Source organism: Rhinoderma darwinii, chromosome 13 (genome assembly GCF_050947455.1).
Source record: "Rhinoderma darwinii isolate aRhiDar2 chromosome 13, aRhiDar2.hap1, whole genome shotgun sequence".
Lineage (NCBI taxonomy): Eukaryota > Metazoa > Chordata > Amphibia > Anura > Rhinodermatidae > Rhinoderma > Rhinoderma darwinii.
The window spans coordinates 53,475,933-53,501,951 of record NC_134699.1 but is presented as its reverse complement, the minus strand read 5'-3'; the positions used below and the strand labels follow the sequence as shown (position 1 = coordinate 53,501,951).

The following is a 26,019-nucleotide window of genomic DNA, read 5'->3' as shown; positions in this document are numbered from 1 at the left end:
GTGCATTGCCCTGGAGCCTGGACCGCAAAAAGATAGGCCATGTCTTATTACGGCCGCGTTTTGCAGTCCAGGCTCGTTGAAATCCGTTAAGGTCCATTAGGCCTCATGCACAAGGCCGTAGTGGTGTGCACGGGCCGTGATTTGCGGCTCAGATGGCTGCAGAGTGTCACCCGTGGCACACCCGGGCCACAAATCACAGCCCGTGCACACCACTACGGCCTTGTGCATGAGGCTGAATGGACCGTAACGGATCCGTGGTTTTGCGGCCTGCCATGTGCATGAGGCCTAATAGTAATGAAAAACCAGTTCAGTTTTTGAATAAGGCAATTTGTCTGTTTGAGAAAACTGCTCATAGAGTTGTAATTTTTTTAAAGTTCTCAGTCCAGCAGATTTTATTGTTACTTATGTTTTTCGCATGTTATCCTTCTAGAATGTGGTTAAAGAAAATAACACGGCACTGTGTAAACTTTTATTATGGTTATTTACATCTACATTGACAGGTGACTTTGGCACAAACTTTAGGAAAAATTGTGCTGAAAACCGCAAATGCCCATCAAAATATGTAACGAAATGTTTTTGCCCGTTAAACAAAAATATATAAAAACTTTAATAATATTTAATTCGAAAAAATAATCAAAAGTATATAGAAATACACATTTGACCCAAACAAGACTAGAAAACAAATAACAATATCTGTATACAGAACAGATTCTTGGCTGAAGTGGTCACTGTTTAGAACCTGCTACCAGGAAGAGTTCTGATATCTGGAATTCAATTTAAAAATATCAATTACAAATAGATCTAATTATATATATATATATATATATATATATATATTAAAAAATAAATAATATTTCTATTCTGAGGATTAATGCATCTAAAAGTTTAGCTGTAGATTTGTAGGTTTTACTTAGGCCTTCTGCACAAAGCCGTAGCTGTGTGCACCGTCCGTGATTACGGCACGGACGGGCAGGGGAGTGTCACCCACTGGCCGTCTGCAATCACGGACTGTGCACACACAAGATGTGCATTCATCTCAATGAGGCCGGACCGCAATTGCGGACCGTATAATGACTTGTCCTATTTTTGCACCGACCGATGCATTGACCCATAGGTTATTGTGGGTTTTATACTATTTGCAATTGCCGCAAAACTACGGTCGTGTGCATGACGCTTAGCGTTCACCCCAATATCACACTTCCTGAACCTTTGTCAGAGTAACATATAGGGAGTGGAATTGCTTGGCAAGGTCCTCGCACATCGGAGCCGCTCTATCTTTCCTGGCTAACACTAGATCTGCCCTGTAATGTCAAATATAACTTATTTTGGCTCATTGACTTTGCGATGTTGCTAGTTTTAGTTAGGAAAAGAAAATCAATTGCGGACAAAAATAGGGCGGTTTATTTTTTGCAGATAATTTCTACGGCCCGGATACACATCCGTAAATATACGGAAAGGCGTCCGTGGCCTTCCATCAGAGGTTGACATCGGGAGTCCTCGAGATGTAGGCCTCCAACGGAAGGCAATATGCGGATGTGAAGGGGGCCTAAAGCCTTATTTAGATGCCAGTATTGTGCAAGCCAAAACCAAGATTGAAACCTACACAGAAAAAGTATAATGGAAAGATTTGTACCTCTTTTGCATTTTGACTAAAAATACCGAAGCAAAACACTTACTAAAATACTGCGGTGTAAAAAAAAGGCCTCATGCACACGACCGCATTGCAGTTCTGAAGGACCAAATGCATCGGTGTATTAAGCAACGCACATCGACTTCCATGTTCACAGTGTATGGCCATAATTTCCTCAGGTGAGGCGGGTGCAGAAATCACCGGCAACCGGGCACTTTAACTATTACGGTTGACATTGGGAGTACCAGCAGTGAGCTCCTTCGGGATCGGTGGCCACTGTAAAAGGTGTTGTCCAAGGTAAACTACCTGTTAAAATATTAACTATTCAACCAAAATGGATGAATTAACACAGCTGCGCTATTGTTTTCAGTAAACCCACGGACACCCTTTTTCTGATGGGTGCCGAAATGTCTACGTTGTTTAACAGAACCTGCGCTTCCAGCACTATAGGTTGTTCTGCTCCTGTGACTGAGCAGATCAACGGAAACCCGAATGCAAATGTGAACAGGGCCTAACTGCTGCTAATGACTTCATATTAGTGTAGTAGCTTTAAACATATATCACTTATAACCATTGCATTTTTTAGTTTTCGAATTTATCCATAAACATTTTTATTTATGGCTAAGGCCATGTTCACGTCTACGTTGGAGACTCCATTCAAAACCTCCGTCACAGATTCCATAAAATTTTTATTCAGGGATTTGAAATTAGAAACAAAACGACAAAATATATATTTTTTAAATGCTGTTCACTATAAATGTCGTGTTAACATTATTAACAGTACAGATTGTTATGAGGATTCCAAATACAGATTTATTATTTTGTTTATTGTAAGCCATTTATTCATTACAGTTTTTTAATTAAAAACGGGTTGTCCAGGCACGGACAACTGAATCCATATGATCGGTGGGGGCCCGACACCCGGACCCCTCACCGATCAGTTGCCTTCAGACACCGGATGTCCATAGCAGAAGCAGATGGCTCCGGTCACAGAATGGTGCACGAGCTGCAGCATGGTCTCTATGCATTGTACGGAGCCATCTGCCTCCGGCTCCAAATACTGCATTACATCCGGTGCCCGGATTGGTACGGGGTCCAGGTGTCGTACCCCCTCAATCATACACTGATGACCTTTCCTGTGGATAGGTCATCAGTTGTCCATGCCTAGACAGCCCCTTTAAATGTTAGTGACTTTTTCCAAATAATTATCGTTACTACATTTAAAAAAATAAAATAAAATTTGTCCCACTAGGAGACTTTTCCTTATATGTTTATCTTTTAATGATAATATATTGGCATCTTCATATGCCAGTGCATTAGAACATATCCAGGAATTTGTTAGAGGGGTTTTCCAGCTTCTGACAACTGATGACCTATCCACCGGATAGGTCATAAGTACGTGATCTGTGGGGGTCCGACACCCGGGCCCCGCACAGATCAGCTGATCCGGTGCCTCCGTGCACCGGACATATAAGCCAGAAGCAGTTAGCTCTGGCCATGGAATAGCGGCCGAGCTGCAGCTCTGCTCTTATTCAAGTGAATAGGAGCAGACCTGCAGTTCTCCAGCACGGCCGCCATGCTATGTACGGAGCCAACTGCTCCCAAGCTCCGTACATAGCATTATGTGCCACAACATCCAGTGCCCGCAGGCCACCGGAGCGGCTTATCGGTGCAGGGTCTGGGTGTCACCCGCGCCGATGACATACTGATGACCTATCTGGTGGATAGGTCATCATTTGTCAGAAGGTGGACAACCCCTTTAAGGAATACCTATCACAGAATTGCCCTGACTTTCGCAGGCCCCCAACTGGATGTATAAAAGTGTAAACCGCCAGTGATGGCGTCACTGGGATTCACAGGAACAATGGGGACCCGCTGTTTACGCACCTTAAATGCTGCGATCAGCATCGATAGTAGTATCTAATGAGTTAAATGGTTATCCCGTAATATCAATCCATTATGTGAAGGAAGGGGTTTTATTAATATCGCTGCCTAAAATCTCTGCTACATTCTAACACTGAATCCACAAACTAAGATTTCGTTCACATCTGCGTCGGGGTTCTGCTCGTGGGTTCCGTAAAAAACAAAAGCACGATTTCCAAAAGGAATAAAGGAGAAAAAGCCCCCCAACATTTGTAAAGCAACTTCTCCCGAGTATAGAAATACCCCATATGTTGTCATAAACTGCTGTTTGGGCACACGGCAGGGCTCAGAAGGGAAGGCGCGCCATTGGGCTTTTGGAGCACGCTTTTGCAAAGCCCCTGAGGTACCAGTACAGTGGGAACTCCCCAAAAGTGACTCCACTTGGCAAACTACAACCCTTGAGGAATTCATCTAGGGGCGTAGTGAGCATTTTGACTCCACTGGTATTTTATAGATTTTATAAGAATTGGGCAGTGAAAATAAAAAAATAAATAGGATTTTTTTCTACTAAGACGTAGCAAATAAAGGAGAAAAAGAACCTCAACATTTGTAAAGCAACTTTCTCCCTAGTACGGATATACCCCATGTGTGGCCGTAAACTGCTGTTTGGCAGGGCTCAGAAGGGAAGGAGCACCATTTGGCTTATGGAGTGCAGATATTGCTGGATTGGTTTTTGGTCGCTATGTCGCATTTGCAAATCCCCTGTGGGAGCAAAACAGTGGAATCCCCAGAAGTGACCTCATTTTGGAAACGACACCTCTCAAGGTAGGTATTTACATAGGGGTGTAGTGAGCATGTTAACGCCACAGGTGTTTTCCAGAAATTATTGTGCACTCGATGTTGCAGAGTGAAAACCGCAATTTTCCATAGATATGACATTATGCGGTGCCCAACTTGTGCCACCAGGGCTTAGGAGTGAAAAAGTACCATGCGAAATGGAGACCTAATTTGGCGATTTAGAAAATATTGGTTCACAATTGCAGGGGCTCGGAGGTGTATTTCACTTTATAATGTGGGGACATATGTAAGCTGTGCGGAGAACATCGCCACGTTTTTCCTTTTCCGTCTATGTAAAACCACCCTAAATCCTGTTTCTTGTAGTTAGAGCAGCATGATCTTGTCCAGTTCCCTAGAAAGCTGGGACTAGAATTAGGTTTTTTTTTTTTTTTTTTTTTTTTTTTTGTAGTAAACGAGAAATGGCTGTAACTAGGAATACATTAGGCTATAGTTACAAAAAGTATTTATCCAACTCCCAAAAAATTGCAGTAATAAATCACTATCCATAGGATTGAATGGACTAGCTTGGAAATCTCGTCATAATCACTCTAGCCAAGCGATCTGTAAGAAAAATGTTTTAATCGCTACTTGCTGGGAGGGATTGTTAAGCTACTCAATGCATTCCTATGGACAGCGATTTATTCCAGCATTTTTTTTTGTAGTGAGATACTGGTAAATACTCAGTAAAAAGCCCTAGCATAATGCATTCCCATGGACAACAATTTACACTGTAAAAAAAATGTAGGTCTAGCGCCAGCCTAATGCAGAGCTATCTTGTGATAGCGGCGATTCAATATATAGTTCAATCAAATTTTATTATGTTCATATAGAGCAGGGATCAGCAACCTTCAGCTCTCTAGCCGTTGTGACACTACAATTCCCCAACATGCCCTTACAGCCTTTTGCTAGAATACTAAATGGACATATGGACAGTGACGTCAGGAGCTTTCCCTGGGCCTGTCCCAAGGAAGAGCACCTACTAGCGCTCTGCCCAGGGACTCCGGCGCTGTGGAAGCTCCTGATGTCACCATTCTATATGGACAGTGACTTCAGGAGCTCCCCTAGTGACAGAGTTCCCGGGCAGAGCATCAGCTAGCGCTCTGCCCAGGGACTCCGTCACTGCTTCGGACATTAATGTTCATATACGGACAGTGACAGAGGGAACTTTGCAAAGCTGGAATCCCTAGGTAGAGAATCGGCAACGCTCTGGCCGGGGATTCCGGCTCTGGAGAAGCCCCTGACATCACAGTCCATATATGGACAGTGATGTCGGGGGCCTTCCCGAGGTATATGTTTAACGTATACCTGGGATGGATGTAATGCTGCATACCAAGTCACTCTTTTGGTCTGTGTTAGAATAAGAGAGCCTTATGAGCACATTCATCGTGTACGTCAGGAGCTTTCCCGACGTACACGGAAAAGGTAGGGCAATAACGTGATGCGAATGGGGCCCATCATAGAACTTGTTGTCCAGACCAGAATCCCTAGCCATTAATTTCTCCATTCCTTGTCTATTGGAAATCTCAGAGCTATATTCTTTTGAGTAGACATGACTCCCAGAAACATAAAAAAAGGGAGGCTCCATATAACTTAGTCACCTGAGTGTACAATTGATTCTACTTTCCCAGAAGGGAACAATAAGTCTACTGGACCATCATATATGTAAATATGTGCCCACCGTATCCCCACATCTCAAGCACACCTCAGAACACGGAGGGTATATTTCATGGAGTTCTATACCACCAGTATAGTCATTTATAATTTTCCTCTTGTAGTCTGCAGCAGATGGCGGACTTATGTGTAATTGCAAAACCCCTTAACCAAGCCTCTGAATCAAAAGATTATTGGGAACTGGAATTGGGCCAAACGGAACTGGGGAAGTATTCTCAACACTATTCAGCAACACTCCCTCCTACAGTTAGTGTCACTCCGCCACCTCTAACTATAGCCCGCTTCTGAACATGCCCACCGTAGCGCAATAGTGCACATACAGCCCCATATTACAAATGTACACTTTTGAAATACAAAAGGGAAGATTGGCTATACACAATGTCGGCCAAGAAGGAACAGGACAGCCAAACTACCAGAGGATGCAGGCCTCAGGGGACGTTGCACGAACTACAAAAATCATAGCATGATCTGTGAAGATTCGTTTGGGGCGCATCGCTATTGGGAGAGCTGTAGTCACATGGGCAGTGATGTTTCGTACTTTGAAGACCCAGCTAGAGAGGAGGAACATGTGACCATAGCGCGAAACGTCACTGCTCCTGGATGTAAATAGCCAATGCATCACGTGATTGCACTATTGAAGTATGTTTTTTAAAAGATGGATAACCCCTTTAATTCTCCTTGCACTTCTTCTGCGCTAAACTCCATCTCCATGCCTCCCGCATTTCTGGGGTTAGGGATGGGTATCTAGAGAAATAGTCTTTGGTTTTCGGTTGGAGTTCAGATTCTGTAAGGTCACTATTTTACCTCGAAGCAAATACACTTGTTCATAGTAGAAACAAAACTCCTGCAGAACATCTTTAGTTAAATGTAAATGTATTCTACCCTTGAACTGGAAATGTAGAGACACTACATAAGTAGTTGCCGATCTTGGTCTCGGGGCTCTTGCGAAATCTGCCGCTTTTGTCGCTGAACACTTAATACAGACGCTGTAGTCTATGCCTTGCAGCCACGTATCTCTGGTCCACTAGTTTTCGGAGAGCTATTCTGGTTTCATTTAATTTGCTCCAATCATCGGCTTGACTCTAGAGAAGTCAATCTGAAGCCAGCTTGGCAATGTCTTCTGTGCAAAATGTTTACATTTGTTTTTCAACCCCTTTACGACTGCCATACGGCTAAATACGTTCCAACTGCTGATGCCCTGTGCAGTTGTCACGTATATAAATGTTGACAGCCCGGAACAAGGTTTAATGAGTGCAGTGCTGCTTCAGTGTGAGCAGCGCTGCACTCTGTCTGCCGGGGCTTTAAGAGCCCTGAAATACACTCCCACTCTAGATAACGCCACACACAACCCTCTGTAAATTGCGCAAAACCCTCTGTAGATAGCGCTACCTAAGCTCCCTCTAGGATTTGAATTCCCGGTCAGCGCTCTGGCCGAGGATTACCCTTCTAGAGGGAGCCCCTGCTGTTCCTCCATCCCTGCAGTAGATAGTGCCACCCCCTGCAGATAGCAACCACCTAAACTCACACTAGGAGCGGAATCCCCAGTGACAGATCGCACTGGCCGGGGATTCCGCTTCTAGAGAGAGTCCCTGACGTTACTGTCCATATATGGATAGTTACGTCAGGGACTACACTTGGAGCGGAATTCCGCTTTTGGAATCAACCCCTGATGTCACTGTCCATATATGACAGAGACATCAGGGGCTCCCTGTAGGAGCGGAATCCCCGGCCACGGACTTCTTACAAAGGAATGCCTCCCTATGTGCTTCCACATAGTAGCAATGTACTCCTTTTTTTCCCCCATACAGTAGTTAGATCCACCTTGTGCCCCCCCCTATAGTAGTCAGGTCTTTCTTTGTGTCCCAAAATAGTAATTACAAAATGAGGGTGCCATTTACAGGGGGGGGGGGGGGGTGCTATCTGCAGGGGAGATGTTACTATCTACAGGAGGATGGCACTATGGCTGGCATATAAGCACTACCTACAGGGGACACTGTGGCACTATCTTCATGGGCACTGTGTGTGGCACTATGGCACTTTTGCAGTGGGCACTGGCACCATGTGGGCAATGTGGCACTATCTACAGTGGCATTGTGTCACTATCTACATGGGCACTGTGGTGTTTTTAGGGGGTTGGGACAAGAGACCCCATACAATTAAAATTCATAAATTTTGTTAAAAATTTCCATGAAAAATGGATGCCAAACGGCCGGGAAATGGATTCAAATTTTAAGACACATTGATGCAAAACAGCCATGAAAAACTGACAGCTGATTCGTTGTCGACTGCCATTTTTTCACTGTCGTGTGTATATAGCTTTATAGTCCTCTTCACTCTCCCCTCATAGCGATCCAGGGTGACGGAGAGAGAGAAGGACTAATTGTTGCAGAGCTGTACAATACAATATTATATATATATATATATATATATACACACACACACACACACACACACACACACACACACACATAGTATAGACACTTGTTTTTCTTACATATAATATGGATAAATATATATATTAAAAAAACAAAACACAAAAAGGTGTTTTTTTCACATTTTCTGTTATTTGTCTGCTCATAATAAAAATTAAAAACACGGGATTAATTAAACTAATCTAGAAAATTAAAGCCTTTACAAGTCTTGTTAAAAAAACAAAGTAAAAATAGTTGTGATATTCAAAGCAGTTATAAATAAGTGCATATCAGAAATGGAAAATTTGACCTGGACACAGGGGCATCAATGACCAACGGTCATGAAAGGGTTAAAAAAATGGGAGGAGTGAGAAATGAAAACTCCTCCCAAGACACATTTCAGTGCTTCCCATTGAACAGGGTGGATGGTAAATTCACCCCCCCCCCATCTCCCCTCACTAAACATCACAGGAACGCGATGCGACCAAACACATTTTTTTTTATCCACAGAAATAAAAAAAAAATAGAGAAAATAAGAAAACAAAAAACATACAACTTTTAAATGTTGTGAAATGTTGTGGCCAATTTTCACATTCCTTTTCCAGGAGTGATGTAAGGCCCTATTCACATGACAGGGATTCCTTTTGGGGTCCATTGCTCCTAGTGCGGCCACGTTCTTTGAACGGCCGTCACATGGCCGCACTAGGAGCAATGGACCCCAAATGGGGCTAGTCACACAGCCGATTTTTTGATGCCCCGGTAAACCTGGCCGTCAAAAAATGGAACATGCCCTATTTTTGGCCGTTATCCTGGCTCCCATAGAAGTCTATGGGGCCGTGTAAAGCACGGCTGTCACTCGGATGCAATCCGAGTGACGGGCGTGCATTCTGCTGCTCGCTCTCTTCTCCTCCTCACAGTGCGAAATGCATATGAAGAGGAGGAGGGTATTTTGTTGCTCCCTATAGGAACGGAGTCCCTAATCCTTCGGCCGAAGCGGTGGCCGGGGATTCCGCACCAGGAGATGTCCCTTACAGGAAGGTAGGGGGGTGCCATCTATGGGGGGGTGGCTATGTACAAGAGTGCTGTGTAGCACTACCTACAAGGGGAACTGTGTAGCAGTATCTACAGAGGGCAGTGTGTGGCATTTGCTACAGGGGGCAGGGTGTGGCATTTGCTACAGAGGGCAGGGTGTGGCAGAAAATGTACTAATTAAATTCATCCGTTTTTACAACTGACAGGGAAAAAAACGGATGCAAAACGGGTCAAAGGCTCTATACACACGACAGGGACTGAGTGTCGGCGGATAAAAACAGCCGATTTTGACCCGTTTTGCTCCCTGTCCATTTTAAAAATGGATGAATTTCATTTGTAAATTTTCTGCCACACACTTCCCTCTGTAGATCAAGCCACAGCCCCCCTTTAGGTAATGCCACACAGCCCCCCTTGTAGGTAGTGCCCCACAGTCCCTTGTACATAGCCACCACCTATAGATGGCACCCCCTACCTTCCTGTAGAGGACTGCTCCAGGGGAAGTCCCTGACATCACTGTCCATATATGGACGGTTGAGTCAGGGACTTCTCCTGGAGCGGAATTCAGCTAGGGATTCAGCTCCTCCAGGGAGCAACAAAATACCCTCCTCCTCCTCACATGCACTTCACACTGTGAGGGGGAGAAGAGAGCGAGCAGCAGAATGCATGGCTGTCACTCGTATCACATCTGAGCGACAGCCGTGCTTTACACGACCCCATAGACTTCTCCTGGCCGCACGGCTCCCAAAGAACGGCCCAAAATAGGGCATGTTCCATTTTTTTTATGGCCCGGCCCGTCAAAAAAAAAAAAAAACGGCTGTGTAAAGAGCCCCATTTGGGGGTCTATTGTTCCTACACGGCAGAGAATCCCTGTCGTGTGAATACGGCCTAAGAGCTCTCTCTCCCCTCACAGCTTGCACTCACACACACTCTTTATGAGGGAGAGATACTGCAGCTGCACCCCCTCCTCCTCTTTACTGTGAGCAGTGGAGGAATCTAAACATTTACAGAGAGCATGCAGGCAGGAAAAGAAGAACTACAGATTGCTGGAAAATGAGAAGATGCCACTGAACCCCCCATATGATAAATTACAAAATATCATGTATTCACAATTTTTTTGCCAAGAAATAAAAATAATAATAATAAGCACGTCTTAAAGCAGATCTGTCAGATCTCCTGTGCTACCGTATCTGAGGGCAGCATATAATAGAGGGGGATATAGAAATATAGTTTTATATGTTTTGCTTTAGTATTCATCTAAAAAGCTGGCAGGACTGATAAAGTCTGAGTCCAGCTTCCCCCGCCCGCACTGTATACAAACTTGTACAAGAAAAGCTGTCAATCCCGGAGCTCAGCATTTCTCCCTGACAGATCCGCCTTAAAAGGGGTTGTCCAGGCACGGACAACTGATTCATCAGTATATGATCGGTGGGGGTCAAACAGCTGGACCCCGTACCAATCAGCTGCTCCAGCTTTGGGCGCCGGATGTTATGTAGAGAATGCAGTATTCGCAGCCAGAAAAAGACGGCTCCGACCACTGCATAGTGGCCGTGCCGCAGAACTGCAACTCTGCTTCTATTCACTGCAGTACTAGAGCTCGGCCACTATTCCATGACCAGAGCCATCTGCTTACGTCATAGATGCCCAGAGGAGCAGTGCGGGTTCCGGGTGTCGGACCCCCACGATCATATACGGATGACCTATCCTATGGATAGTCAGTTGTCCGTGCCTGGACAACCCCTTTAATTTGACTCATTTTCATTCAAAATTGATTTAAAAAGAAAGAAAAACAACACACGGACTTACTCTTTTTGTGTCCTTTATACTGTTGAGACTTGGACTTCTTCTTCTGTTTGGATACAGTGGTCTGGTTGTCCTTCGTTGCTATAAAGAACAGGTAGACAATTATTTTTAGAAATCCGTTTACCCCTGTTACATTTCTTGCATGTCTACACCGAAGGGGGTCCTACTACTTGGAAATAACCCCTCCAGCAGGAGAACAATCACTAGAGGGAGCTATTTAAACAGTTTGTACAGTAAAGGTGCGTTCACATAGATCAGTCACATCAGCATTAGTTTTTTTTTTTGTCTCTAAAGTGATTACAACTGTTGCAAAAATTTGTCAGTTGCCATCAGGCTTTTTCACAATTTTTTTTGTATTTTTTAAAATCAAACAACTGTTTATTAAAAGTACATAACATACATCCATTAGCCGGTATAGTACATCACTAGTAGAAAATATACAGTATATAAAACAACATCTCTTTGGTCTCAGTATATACATTATACACTTTATACACACATCTCCACTAAAATCTACCTCCGAACATAAACTCCCCTTCCCACCCCCTTCCCACCCCCTCACTCAACCCTCTCCCCCCCCGACCGAGCGTTCTTCCTTTTCCTTGGTGTTTCCCACTCCTTTCCCCTATACAATCCTCCCGCGTATCAGACTTCCTTCCCGCCTTATTCTGAGAAGTCTCCTAATGACCTGCCGATCCATAGTAGTGTGTCCATTTGCCCCATTGCTTATCATATTTGTGTAGTGCCCCACGTTTCATATAGATTCTTTGTTCCAAAGATACCGTACGATTAACATAACTCACTAGTTCAGAAACCTCCGGGGGATCCACTTGTAACCAGTATTTTGCAATCAGTTTCCTTGCATGATATAATACCTTTTTAATAGACAATATTTCAGCTCTATCCTCTTCCACCCCACCCATGCAGACCAACAGAAATATCTTAGGGTCCAGCGGCAAGTCTCTACCATACACCCGGGTCACCATTCCTCTAACCTCCCCCCAATACTCGTGCAGCCTCGGGCAGCTCCAGAACATATGTTTCAAATCCGCCCCATCCAACGAACATCTCTGACACTCCATCGTTGATCTAAGCCGCATTTGCCAGAACAACTTAGGCGTTCTAGATACTCTATGTAGAAGAAAGAGTTGCGACCTTCTATGCGCTACACTTATGGAAAGGACTTTCGGTGATTCCAGTATTTCCTCCCACTCATCCTCCATCAATGTTCCCACATCCCTTTCCCATTTACATTTGACCTCTGCCATCGGATCTCCTAGGAATTTAAGAAGCAGAGTGCCATATAGCAAAGATATAAGCCCTTTCGGGTCTCTTGCCCCCAGTATCTGCTCCACCACCCCCATACTGGAACAGCTCAAATCCACCAATCGAGCCTGGGCTTGTGCCGCGTGTCGCAGCTGCAGGTACTGATAAAACAGCCTATGTGGGAGGCCAAACTCCTCCTGCAGTTGCGAGAATAACTTGAAAATTCCCCCTTCGTATAGCTGGCACACCAGTCGAACTCCTTTTTGTTCCCACTCCTGAAATCCGTCCAAAGTGTTAAATTCCCATAGGTATGGGTTATTCCAAATAGGCATGTAATTGGAGCATCCTGTAACTCCCAGTATTCCCTTACATTCCCACCACACCTTATGGAGCAGTAACAAGGTCGGTTCTCCCCTCGCCTCACTCTTCAATTTATGGGATTCCAGGGCCTCTAGCATATCCATGCGCTGACCCAAGTAAAACAGCAGCTTCCCTCTGGAGTCCCATTCGTCTCTATCTTTCCAGCCTGTAAAGTGTTGTAGTTGTGCCGCCAAATAATATATCCACGCATTCGGAATAGCAAAACCTCCCTGCTCCGTTGGTAACTGCAATTTTTCCAATTTGATCCGAGGGATCCCCCTTTTCCACACCAAGTCCCTGAACAAGTTATGTATCCTCCTGAACCAATACTTAGGCAACCACACTGGGGCATTATGCACCACATAAAGAACCTGAGGCATTAAAATAATTTTTATTAAAGTCGCACGTCCCAGTGCTGAAAGCGGCAACCCAAGCCAAATTTTAGACCTCTCTCTTATTTTCTCCAATAAGGGCTTCACGTTTAAGGCAACAAATTAATGCGCCTTTGCCGAGACTGTAATCCCTAGGTATCGAAATTCCGTCACACAGGGTATAGTTACCACCCTCACCACCAACGGCGAGCTCTTTTTCACAATTTTTACTACAAAACTATCAGTTGTCATCGGTTGTCGTTAGTGGTCATTAGTTTTTACCACAGTGGTCCATCAAAAAGGTAGTCTAGGGTCTGAAAATGTGCCCATTTTTTTTTGGGACCGATGCATCGGCAATGCTCTGGCCGGGGATTCCCACGCCGGTTGCTGCCGGAAGGTGGACGCGGAAGCACCTGGCGTTGAACTTGGGAACAATAGATTAAATAGGATACGGTACCGGACCTCCTAGGGAGCCGGACACGAAAACTCTGCAGGTAACGTTTTTGGATCCGGCTCCTGCACAGGTCCGGCGGCACAACGTACGTCCCATGTGCCAGAAAAGATCCCATAGAAAGCTATGGGATCCGTTCTATTATCAGTTTCCCTCCGGCCGTTCTGAAACACGCCGGAGGGAAACGGACAGGGGCAACGGACATATGTGAACGGCCCCCAAGTATTCCGTTCAAAGAGAGCTGCATGAATCAGACCATGGGGAACTATCCCTCTCCCTATTGGTGGCTGTGTGAAATGTAGCAGGGGATTTGGAGCTCTGTAACAGAAAAACAGAGCTCAAACGTCTTTAAGTATAGATTTCAAAATGAACAAGCACAGAATTTGGACCCATTACATGAAATAAAATTAATGTTATATGTACAATTTAGCCCTTTATTGCCATAGACCACTGTAAATAGTCCTTCACCATTCTTAACCACCAGGAATATTAGGTGTTGAGCCACCCTAGACCACCAGAGATATTAGGCATTAAGCCATAAGCACCTTAGTGCACCAAGGATATTACCATTAACCAATTCACTCCTCTAAGATACCAGATCTCTCTAGTGGTTTAGAGGCGGTTACATCTGATCACTAACCTCCAAATGTACCCACATAAAAATGCATTAAGTTGTATATTTATAAAGTTAGCAAAAGGACTATAATGGGGAGATATTTTGCCATCTCTGCCATTGGCCACTAAAGATTTTGGAAACCTCCCTTTTAAGAACTAAGTACATGCCCTTGTTTTTTTCTTCTGGGTTTGTCCACTGCTGTTCTCAAACTATTTCTATGCAGCTCTCGATGAAAGAGATTAAAGGCTATGTACGCCTTCGAAATAGACATTTGTATTAAAAAACAAAAAAAAACAATTATCAGTGTGATTGGTACAACTTCCAAAATACTTATCAAAAACTTTTACTTTTTGAGCTACAGCGGCTTTGTATCCTGTATACAGAGCAGCTGTATCTTGTACGGAGACCTGTATCCGTCAGATCAGCGGGACTGACGGGTTCAGTGCCAGCGGGTCCTGCGTTTCTCGGACATCAAGCTGTTACCGATCACATCTAAAATGTGATCGATAACAGGTAAAAGTATTTTCACAGTTGCACCAATCACACGGATAGACATACGCAATAAAAAAACAAAAAAAAAAAAACTATTTAAAAAGTTGTACATTTTTGCTGTGCATGGTACTCTTTGCATCGGGAGGGATGTGTGTGGGAGGGGAGGGGGGGGGATGTTCCTTTTCTTTTGTATTACATGTTTTTATATTTTGGAAAATATATCAATAAGGAATATTTGATTTAAAAAAAAAAATATACAATATATAATGTACAATATATAGCGGTTAGGTCTAATGTTGGCTATACAATTTAGATAGAGGTCGTCCGAGGGATCGTTCGGCCGACAGCTATTCCTCCAGGCTCTCCATACACTAGTACGATAGGCCAATCGGTGCGATCAATAGGGAAAAGGGAGAAAGCCGCTGCCAGACTCCTCTGGCTGCAGCTAATCTACTAACAAAAAGATAGATCGGGCATGTTGAAATTCAACAGCCCAAACCTTCTCTGCCCAGACATCTGCAGTAGGGGGAAAGTCGAGACGCCACCACACACAGATAGTCGACTGGGCCCGCCAAAATTTTGGCAGGTTCATCCGACATACATCTAATGTGTATGACCAGCTTAACACTTATATAAAGCTCAGATTCTAAAACCTGAAAACACAATCAATATGGGTTTTGCTTAGTAAAACATGTCAGCTTCTTACATTTCAAGATTGTGCGGTTACCAAAACCGAAAAACCCAATGTCCCCTTACCAACCCTAGCAATAGGGTTGTGTGAAATCTTGTATACAAAGATATTGATAACCATCTTGGATATTCCATATAGTACCTAGTGCTAAAGTCCCTTTGTCTGTTCGCAACAATCGGACCTGACACAATGGATTACTTTCTAAGAAATATCTGTCCTTACTCTGCTCCCTCATCATCACAGTCTCTGAATATAAGAAGGTACAGGCACCACTGGTGATCATATGAACTAAAGCTATTTAATATTTCTGTAGAGCAATTTTAATAGTCATGGCTATCAGACTCCGAGTAACTGTAAATGCGTCACATTGGGGACAGGGACAATGTGGTCACGTGACTGCAAAGTCATACTGCGGCTGAGGTTTATACTGTACGAAGCCTGTGGAATTGCGACAGCGAATTAAGGTAAAGTGTTTAATGCAAAAATAAAAATTGTAATTCAGTATGACCCATATTATGGGCAAAGGGGAAAAAAATAGTTGCCAGTTTGAATAGGAAAGAGAACATTAGGCTTTATTCACATCAGTCGCAGAGTCTGTCAAAACAACGCACACCTGAGCGGAATCTGATGGACCCCGCTGTAAGTCAATGGGGTTTGTTGGGCACCACTGGTATTCATTTTGCAACAGATCCGGCACTGCGCCAGTTGTATGAGGTCTCTGCCAACCAACTGTAAATAAATTTGGATGGAACATCGTGAGCTTCTCTAAGTTATAAGGGTATTTCCACCGGATTGATGTGGATCCCAGCTCTGGCTCCCGCACCTATATCAAGAACGAGGGTCACGGACCCGGTTTCACCTGGTGCGGCGGCCGCTTGCCGCAGATTCCCGAGGACTAGTGGAGAAAGGCCTGGGCATGCGTGCATCTCTCTTCATTCTGTTCAATGGGAGTTATGGAAATAACCGAGCAAGCGCTTCTCTCTCTTGATCTAGTTCCCGACTAAAATATGCAACTAGCGGCCGTCGCACCAGTTAAAACGCAGTCGGTGATCCCCGTTTTTGATATAGGTGCGGTCCCACAGCTGGGACCTGCATCTATCAGACATTTATGGCATATCCTGTGCCTCTACCATAAATGTCTAAGTTGGAAATAGCCCTGTAATGGAGTTCAGCCAATCAGAACCTCTGGTGGCATCCTCAATAAGGTTTATTGGCTGCGCACAGCTTTGCTCATAATGATCCTAAAAAGGTCCTTTTCAGCTGGAAGTCAGAAATCGCATAAAGCCCCTCTCCCCTAAATTCGGGTTTTGGTAGCTGTATAGTGGGCGCTTTCAGCACAGGCTACTTTAAAAAAAACTCTATGGACATATGATCACATCACTCAAAAACACAACTTACATTGTGGTGCTGGAGGTTGTAGTGGGTATCCTGTTAATTGACACCAGCCAACGGGATAGAGGTCTGGGGATTCACAGTCTACCCACTGATCATACTCATCTTCCCAGCCATCGAAATGGATCCTCAGCAGCCTGTGTATAATGCGTGTGACTGTGGCAACGCACACTAAGCGGGGCTCCATGAGATCGACAGCTTCAAGCTTCATTCCAACACGAAAGCCATGATTGGGGACTTCCTAGAGAGAGACAAATAAGACTCCAACCATAAGGAAGAAACGGTGGGGATTATAGTACTTTGGGCAAAATGTATACACCGCAGGGTTTGCAAAAGAGAGGTGCACGTTACGAAATGCAAATAACACCAGAGAGAATCCCTGGGTCATGCTGGTCTCCTCAGGCCCTGCACTAGGAATAACAAAGTGGGGAGATTTACCAAAAGTGATGCAGTTGCCCATAGCAACCAGCTTCCATTTTTTCCCCCCAAAAGCTCTTTTGTTTTTTTTTTTAAATAAAGAGCTGCAATCGGATTGGTTTATATGGACAACTGCTTCACGTTTCTTTTGCCCTAGTTTTGATAAACCTCCCCCAGAGTGTACGGTTTGCCTAGAATATTATAAAACATGCCAGAGAACTTCAACCTAGCAGGTTTAAGAGATGAGATCAGAAAAACAAGGGACTACTTTTTCACCCCCCGCAAACTGTGCCACTCTAGTCAATGGGCTGTGTCCGGTATTGCAGCTGTGCTTCATTTAAAGGCTATGTACATCTTTGGAAACGTTTTTTGTTTTCTTGTCTTGCGTGGAGACCTGTATCCGTAAGGTCAGCGGCACCGACCGGTTCAATGACAGCGGGTCCTGCGTCTGACAGGCAGGATCAAGCGGTTACCGATCACATCTAAGTTATCGGCTGTTACCGGACCCGTCGGTGCCGCTGACCAGACAGATACAGGTCTCAGCGCTGCTCTAAGCTGTATCTCAAAAAGTAAAAAATCATTTTTAATCAAAAGTATTTAGAAAGTTGCACAAAACACCCTGATAAACATTTTTATTTAAAAAAAATAAAAAATAAACAAAAGTTTTCAAAAGTGCACATAGCCTTTAAGAAGAATATGCTTTTGCGTGTTTACTATTAAAGTACTGAATGGACCGTCATGTGTATATTACCTTGTTAAAGAGCTTTACAGGAGCGGCTATAGATCCAGTTTCCCTGAGGTAGTCAAACCATTTGAAAGGTAGTTTTGTGTAGCCTGGAAAATAAATAACTGCTAGTCAGCTTGTCCGGAGGATTAAACAAGATTTCCCTGAAAAAGGCAAGTTTGTACTGTATTTGTAAACTGTAAAGCCGGGTTCACATTAGCGTTGGTTTCTGTTCATCGGTTTCGTTGCAGCGTTCCGTCAGGGGAACCCATGAACGGAGACTAAAGCTTCCGTTTGCATTACCATCGATTTCAATGGTAATGCTTCCGTTCAGTAAGGTTCCAGTTTTTATTTTCGCAAAAATAACCGGAAACCAAGGCAAACGGAAGCGTTACCGTTGAAATCGATGGTAATGCAAACGGAAGCTTTAGTTTCTGTTTGGCTTTCAGTTTATCGGCTCCTCTGAGGGAAAGCTGCAACGGGACCCATAAACGGAAAACCGACGCGGATGTGAACAGGCCCTAAATGCGACTTGTGAATATAGCTTTTATCACGGTGATATTTTGAGAAGTATACAAAACAAAAACTGCTGCAAGAATCTCCATGTACCTTGGGTTTAAAAACAAAAAACAGAAAAAAATACTCCACAACTGACATAAAAGAAGTTTGCATTGGTAAGGCCTCGCGCACACATTCGCGGCCTGTTATACGGCTGTAAATCACGGATCCGCTCACGGATGGCTTCAGTGTGCGGTCCGTAGTTTTAACGGACCAATAAATAGACTGATCTGCAAAAACTAACAGGAATAGGACCTGTTCTATAATTTGCAGAACGGCCACGCGGATCCGCAAGAAAAAAAACGGACGTGTGCATGGCCCCATAGAAAAGAATGGGTCAGTGTGCTATCCGCTAAAAAAACGGGATAGCATACTGAAGAAAATAAAGGAAGTGTGCTTGAGGCCTAAGAGTCTGAACTGGAACCCACACCTATCACTAAGATCAACGGTCCCATTGTAATCTGTGAACGGCCCATCAAGTTTGGAGGTCTAGAAACCTCAGCTAAAAGCCAAAGATGCACTCAGGGGCTCAGAATGTGTTTTCCCCTAAAAAGTTTCAATACGGAATTGCCAAATGGCAAAAAAAACATTCCCACTCTACTCAAAACGATACTAAAAGTTAATCATAAGACATAACTCACTCCTGATGGCTAAAATATAACCTTTATAGGGCCAAAAACCTGACACATGAACTATCTAAGGGTCAGTTCACACAAAGTTTTTTGGGCACCGATTTTGATGTGGAAACCGCGTCGGAATCCGTGCCAAAAAGCTGCCAAATTCAGCCCCCATTGATTTCAGTGTGAGGAAGAGGCGTTTTCTTTACCGGGCAGCTTTTGGCTGCTTGCTTTATAAAAAAAAGTGTCATGTCCTTTCTGTCCAAGGTGCCCACCTCTCACCTCCCACTGAATCAATGGGAGGCAGAAAAACACCCATGGAGTGTTTTTTTGCCCTCGGTCCCTGCAATAGCCTTATTGGAACGTGGAAAAAGATTTGCAGGCAGTTCAAAATTTGCATTTTTTTTCTGCCTGCAAAAAACGGTGTGAACAAGGCCTAAAGCTCCAGATACTAGAGGCCACAAGTGGTAACAGAACAGATCAGCTGTTTGTTGTGGTAGCGACTGCAGTTCACTTCCCAAATTATTATGTTCAGGGCAGTACCATGCCGTGCTTAAAATGAAAAAAGCAATGCCGGTTGCCCCCCGAAATGTTGGCATGAGAACCAATGTCTTCCCTCAGGGGCCATGGCGACAGAAACCCTGTCCAAGAACCTTTTGAAGCATGAGATTTACCTCACAAGGACTCTCCCGTGGAGATGGCCATTTATAAAGAAGACCGGATAAAATCCCACTTAGTCATTTGATGGGCCAGCATCATGGCCAATAGAATCCATCGTGTAGACCTATCAATGTTTAGATATCGCACCTGTGGAAGTCCTACATATAATAAAACCCCAGTGGGCATGGTGCCAAGTCTGTGCATTGTGATCTTTATATGTGTGACTTACGCAAGCGCCATATCTCGACATTGATAGGCCTACACGAAGGATTGTCTTGGCCGTGACGCGGGTCTATCAGATGACTAGGCGGGCGTGTATCCTTTCTTCTATCGGAGTTCGAGGCTTCAAAAGGTTCTTGAATGGCATTTCTGTAACCATTGCCCAAAAATACGCCGGTTCTCGCCAAAACATGCCAGAAAGGGGGGAGGGGTGGACTTTTTCATTTTAAGAACGGCATGACATAGAATTTTAGGAAGAGTGGGAATAGGGCTTTTTTGGTTGCCATTTGGCAATTTATAGTTACCCAACATATATTTATTGCCCGCCACCTACTGGGGTTTTTTTCGTCAGTATTTTTCCCTCGAGGACCGGTCAGCTCTCCGGACATGTCTGTTTTAGTAAACACCTGCATTTCCCATAAAAGAACAATTCTGGGGCATCTTTCCTTAGAACGCTGCATTGTGCCGTTCTGTTATAGCTTAGAGAAAAATACACAGTCTCGGACACTGTCAGCATTGATCGGACATGGTCAGACTGTAAAGGGACATGCCACATTGATAGTAACACCAGTTTTAAATTATATTCTACATTTCCAGGAGGAATAACAGAGGAACGGCACAATGCAGAGTTCCAAGACAAAAATGCTTGGGCATTGTTATTCCACGGGGAATGCCAGTATATACTAAAAACAGACATGTCGGAGGAGCAGATAGGACCTCCCTAAAATCAAAACTCCAACAATGATCAGGTTCCAACCATGAATGCGGACTTGTAAATAATAGCGGTTTACATTTAGGTTGTATAATATCAATATAAAGCCGTACCTCGTGGTGGAGTTAGTTCAATCTTGTTAATTTCACAGAAACCAACAGGGAATATTGATGGGGATAAAGCATGGTAACAAAACCAGTCTGAGCCGTCTGCTGCTTCGGAGCCATCAATTCCAATCATTAGGTAGCCCTCTGCCAAAACCTAAAAAACAAAGCAAATCGATAGAAGATGAAATGACAAAATAAGAAGCGAACATGAGGTTCTGAAAACTGGAGAAAACATGGCCAGGTGGCCAAGCTGGACAATCATAAAGAAAGTTGAGCAGCACTTCAAAGGGTTTGAGGTCAACTGTATTTTGGACATACACCTTTACCCACTTCTGAATTTTGAAAGAGTTGTAGAAATCTAGCATGGATCCCCAATAGAAATGATATAAAAAACCAAGCATAAATATTGAATAGTGATACTACATTTAATCACCTTTCGAATGGTCGCTACACATATTGCAGAAAGGTTTAGTGGATCAATAGCTTCCAGTTTCATCCCTTCTTTGAACCATTCAGAGCTCTGGTCAACATCTTTGACCTAATAAAAAAAAAGAAAACAAAAATCAGCCAATTTAAAGGGAAGCTGTCATGATTTATTTTTTTCATTATTATATTGCTTTTAATATAATGTAAACAAAAATGTCATTTATTTGTGTTGTCACTTTCTACTTTTTAATGTATTCACACTTTTACTTCTCTATGGGGGCTGCCATTTTTTCCCCCCATCTTTGTATGTGTCGATTAACGACACATACAGAGATGGAATACGGCAGCTACAATGCATAGGACACAATGAACGGCTCCCGTCCACTGCCTCTGCTCTCCGGCTCTGTACTGCGCAGACGCAGGTCAGAGTCACACAGCAGAGAAGCCGGTTTGTAGGGAGATTGCAGGCTCCATTATGAAGACCGGCTGCACTGCAGGCAAGGTGTGTGTCTCTGTCTGTCCCTCTCTCGCTCACAGACCCCCGACGGCTCCCCCACCCGTCGCTAGATGTATTGTAATTTTTACCGACATCTGGAACACGAAAATTTTTGGTCTGGTGATTATGTGAAGCTATATGCAAGTAGACATAAGTAACAGGGTCATGTATGAACTCCGCGCATCTTGAACTTTTATATTTAGGGAGGTGTTGAGTCTCGGGCAGATTTTTACCCACAAACACGACTTTTAATAAAAAAAAAATGTACACAACATCACACACTTATGCAAAATTGAATGAAGGTGTCCATAAGTGTACAGTGCAGGGTGGCATTTTTACATTGTACTAGGTGTCTACTTACATAAAATATGTGGGTATAATAGGATTTTTTTTTATTTTACAATTCATGTTTTATTAGGGTTGGTCAAAAGCATGAAAACTGCAGCGGCAGCAAAAGGGTCAAAGCCAACATTGGACACAATCTTTCTATAGGCCTCATTTGGGACAGATCATTTGGCCATAGAGCTACTGATTTCTCTGGCACGTCTTGGCTATTTCCTTAGATTGTAGAAGTCTACAGATCGGCTTCATTGTTAAAAAAACAAAAAAAAAACAAAAAGGAGGTCGTAAAACAAGATACATGTGTTGAACATACAAATTTACCTTTGCGAATAAATGAGCAGGGGCATCATAATGAGATTCCTGTTTTTTAAATATATCTATAAAACAAAGTAAAACAGTATAGTGTAAGTTTAGAACCAAGAGAGTACTAAACACCGTAAAAATAGTCCCATGATAAGGCAGAGCGTCCGCGGAGTCAGTATACCTGATCTCTTAAAGCGATGACCTATACTTCGAGACCAACCAATGTGATGAATGAGGGGGCTGTACATGTGACACCAGAAATCATCCGTTTTGTCTTCACTTTCTTCATACACCAGTCGTAGTCGGCCTCCAATGACGGTGTCTACAACGGCAACCCGCGTCCGGCAAAGGTGTGTTTTGTCCACGACTTCTACCCTCATTAAAGACTTGAATGGATACTGCATGCCATCCGATACCTTCCAAGAAAATGGAGACGGTTAATTCCCGCCAGAAAAATATAAAATAAAAACAAAAAAAACACATGCGATAATTGTAATGCGTACTTCAGGAAAAAAAAAAGCCAATGCCATAAAAAGGAAAATTCACCGTAATATCTTACGTTTTTTTTTTTTGGTTTTTTTCTACTTACCTTTTGAGCAAAATCTGGAGGGAGGGTTTTTGCACCAGTCAGTCTTTTGACTAAAAAAGCTTTCCAATTCGAGTATTTGTGTTGTATGGCTGTAACGAGAGAAACGCAACAAGGTATTAACCTGGTTTCCCAATAGACAGGTCAACACCTACATAAACGTTATTTCCAACCTCAGACAGAAGAAAGCATATCAACTATTCATTTTACCAGAATGAATCTTATGACCGTCAGTGTACATATCAGAAAAACCAACATTTGAATAAAATATTAAGTTAAATATATTAAAATCCACTATATGTAAACTTTAAAAAGGAATTTAAAAAAATAAAATAAAAAAAAAGTCCAATTGTGGGCCTATAACATTCTATAGAACTCGCTACCGTTGGCTAATGGTTACCCGCTATTTATGTACTTCAGCAGTGGCTGAAGAGGCTCAGCTATGATCCATTGGCGCCTTCTTAACTGCCTTACCCAACAGGAGTCAGGCCCCATGAACAAGGCCGTAAAATCGCCCGTATTTACTGGCCCATTCGTTTCCATGGCCGACAGACACTTTCCTGTAAATATACGGGAATGTGTCAGTGCTGTAGAAACTTTCCAGAAAAAATAGGACATGGAGCAGGCGGCTTTGGTCAGCCATGTGCTTTACACTACAGTCCTGGCCAAAAGTTGAGAATCACACAAATTTTGGTTTTCACAAAGTTTGCTGCTTCAGTTTTTCTGTTGGCAATTTTCATTAAAGAGGCGCTGTCACCACGTTATGAGTGGCCTATCTTGTACATGATGTGATCGGCGCTGTAATGTAGATTACAGCAGTGTTTTTTATTTAGAAAAACAAATCATTTTTGACGGAGTTATGACCTATATTAGCTTTATGCTAATGAATTTCTTAATGGACAACTTTTACTTTTTGACCAAGTGGGCGTTGTGGAGAGAAGTGTATGACGCTGACCAATCAGTGACCAATCAGCGTCATACACTTCTCTCCATTCATTTACACAGCACATAGTGATCTTGCTAGATCACTATGTGAAGTCACTTACTCACATATTAAAGTTACTGAAGTGTCCTGACAGTTAATAGACATCACTACCAGCCAGGACGTGATGTCTATTCACAATCCGGACACTATAATTGCAGTGATCGTCGCATTAGCTCAGGAGAAAAAGTGTTAATAAAGACAAGGCAGCTGATATTCAAATCAGCATTGCAGAGTGTTAAGAGCAGACTGGTTGCTTTAAAAGGGGGATGGTGCTTGAAATCAATGTCTTCTTCTGTTAACCATGGTTACCTCCAAGGAAACATGTGCAGTCATCAGTGCTTTCCATCAAAAGGGCTTTACAGGCAAGGAGATTGCTGCTTGTAAGATTGCGCCTAACAACCATTTATCTGATCTTCAAGAACTTCAAGGAGAGAGGTACAATATCTGCGAATAAGTCTTCAGGGCACCCAAGAAAGTCTAGCAAGTGCCAGGACCGTCTCCTAAAGAGGATTCAGCTACGGGATCGGTTCAGTACCAGTGCAGTGCTTGCTCAGGAATGGCAGCAGGCAGGTGTCAGTGCATCTGAACGCACAATGAGGCGATGGCTTTTGGAGGCTGGCCTGCTGTCAAGAAGGGCAGCAAAGAAAAACATCAAGGACAGACTGACATTCTGCAGGAAGTACAGGGATTGGACTGTGTCATGCCAACAGTAAAGCATCCTGAGACCATTCTTGTGTGAGGTTGCTTTTCATCGACGGGAGTGGGCTCACTCACAATTTTGCCTAAGAACACTTGCATGAATAAAGAACGATATCTAAACATCCTCCAAAAGCAACTTCTCCCAACCATCCTGGAGCAATTTGGTGATGAACAATGCTTTTTCCAACATGATGCAGAAACAGGTCACAAGGCAAAAGTGATAACCAAGTCGCTCAGTGAACAAAACATTGAAATTTTGGGTCCACGGCCAGGAAACTCCCCAGATTACAATCCCACTGAGAACCTGTGGTCAATCCTCAAGAAGCAGGTAGATGAGCAAAAACACAGAAATTGTTATAAACTCCAAGCACTGATTAGGCAAGAACGGTGGCCATCAGTCAGGATTTGGCCCAGTGCGGACATCCAGCATGCCGGGGCGAATTGCAGAAGTCTTGAAAAAGAAGGGTCAACACTGTAAATATTGAGTCTTTGCGTAAACTTGATTGATGTATTGGTCAATAAAAAGTTAAAAACGTATGAAATGCTTATGATTGTACTTCACTAACCATAGAAACATCTGACTAAAAGATCTAAAAACACCGAAGCAGCAAGTGTAGTAACAGCCAAAGTTTGTGTCAGTCTCAAAACTTTTGGCCAGGCCTGTACACAGTGGTTTGTTTAGATTGTGTATAATAACCTCTCTTAAAGGCGTAGTCTCCTAAATACAACCCCTGCCTATAAGCCCTATTTGGCTCCATATTGCTCATCCCCCGTGAGCTGGAACGTGGAGACGCTCTGTAAGAGTGGCTCTTGTTCTAGCCGTCTAGGTATGACATGGGCGGCCAATTATTTAAATGGCAGACATGTAATACCGCATTGCCTAGAAAGAGATGTATTCTTGGCAGCGTAGCGTTGCGAAGATAAAATAACCACAAATTCTGAACACATACTTTGTGGAGGGACAAGGGGCTTTCCACTGCTGGCGCACCAACCCACTGGATGGATATCACTACTGCCGATGTTATACCAGAAGTCCAGGCTGGCATCATTTTCAAAGCCTTCATACCTCAGCAGAGCATTGTAGCCTGAAAACACCACAACAAAATACATTTAAAAATAATATATATTTTTTTTATTTAATGAAAAAAAAACGTTATTTTACACGGAACGGCACAAACATCCCATAATAATGTTATCTTTATTCAAGGGGTTGTACCAGAATGGCCACTTATCACCTATCCACAGGATAGTTGGTGATAATAGTCTGATCACTGGGGGTCCCACA

At 43.4% G+C, this 26,019-nt stretch overlaps 1 protein-coding gene across 4 annotated transcripts in view; it reads right to left on the bottom strand.

Moving 5' to 3' along the window:
- The window catches only part of MBTD1 (mbt domain containing 1), a 55,229-nt gene that overhangs the window by 13,988 nt on the left and 15,222 nt on the right, over positions 1 to 26,019 (bottom strand). For 3 of the 4 annotated variants that reach the window (XM_075846143.1, XM_075846144.1, XM_075846145.1), the window contains exons 7-15: positions 25,685 to 25,819; positions 23,054 to 23,142; positions 22,646 to 22,880; positions 22,483 to 22,538; positions 21,331 to 21,435; positions 20,904 to 21,051; positions 18,052 to 18,134; positions 16,890 to 17,124; positions 11,248 to 11,325 (exon numbers count right to left, since the gene is read on the bottom strand). In XM_075846143.1, coding sequence (XP_075702258.1) covers positions 11,248 to 11,325; positions 16,890 to 17,124; positions 18,052 to 18,134; positions 20,904 to 21,051; positions 21,331 to 21,435; positions 22,483 to 22,538; positions 22,646 to 22,880; positions 23,054 to 23,142; positions 25,685 to 25,819 — 1,164 coding nt within the window. Of the gene's footprint in view, positions 1 to 465; positions 765 to 11,247; positions 11,326 to 16,889; positions 17,125 to 18,051; positions 18,135 to 20,903; positions 21,052 to 21,330; positions 21,436 to 22,482; positions 22,539 to 22,645; positions 22,881 to 23,053; positions 23,143 to 25,684; positions 25,820 to 26,019 lie in introns of those variants that run through there. The other variant, XM_075846146.1, reaches the window with a different exon arrangement.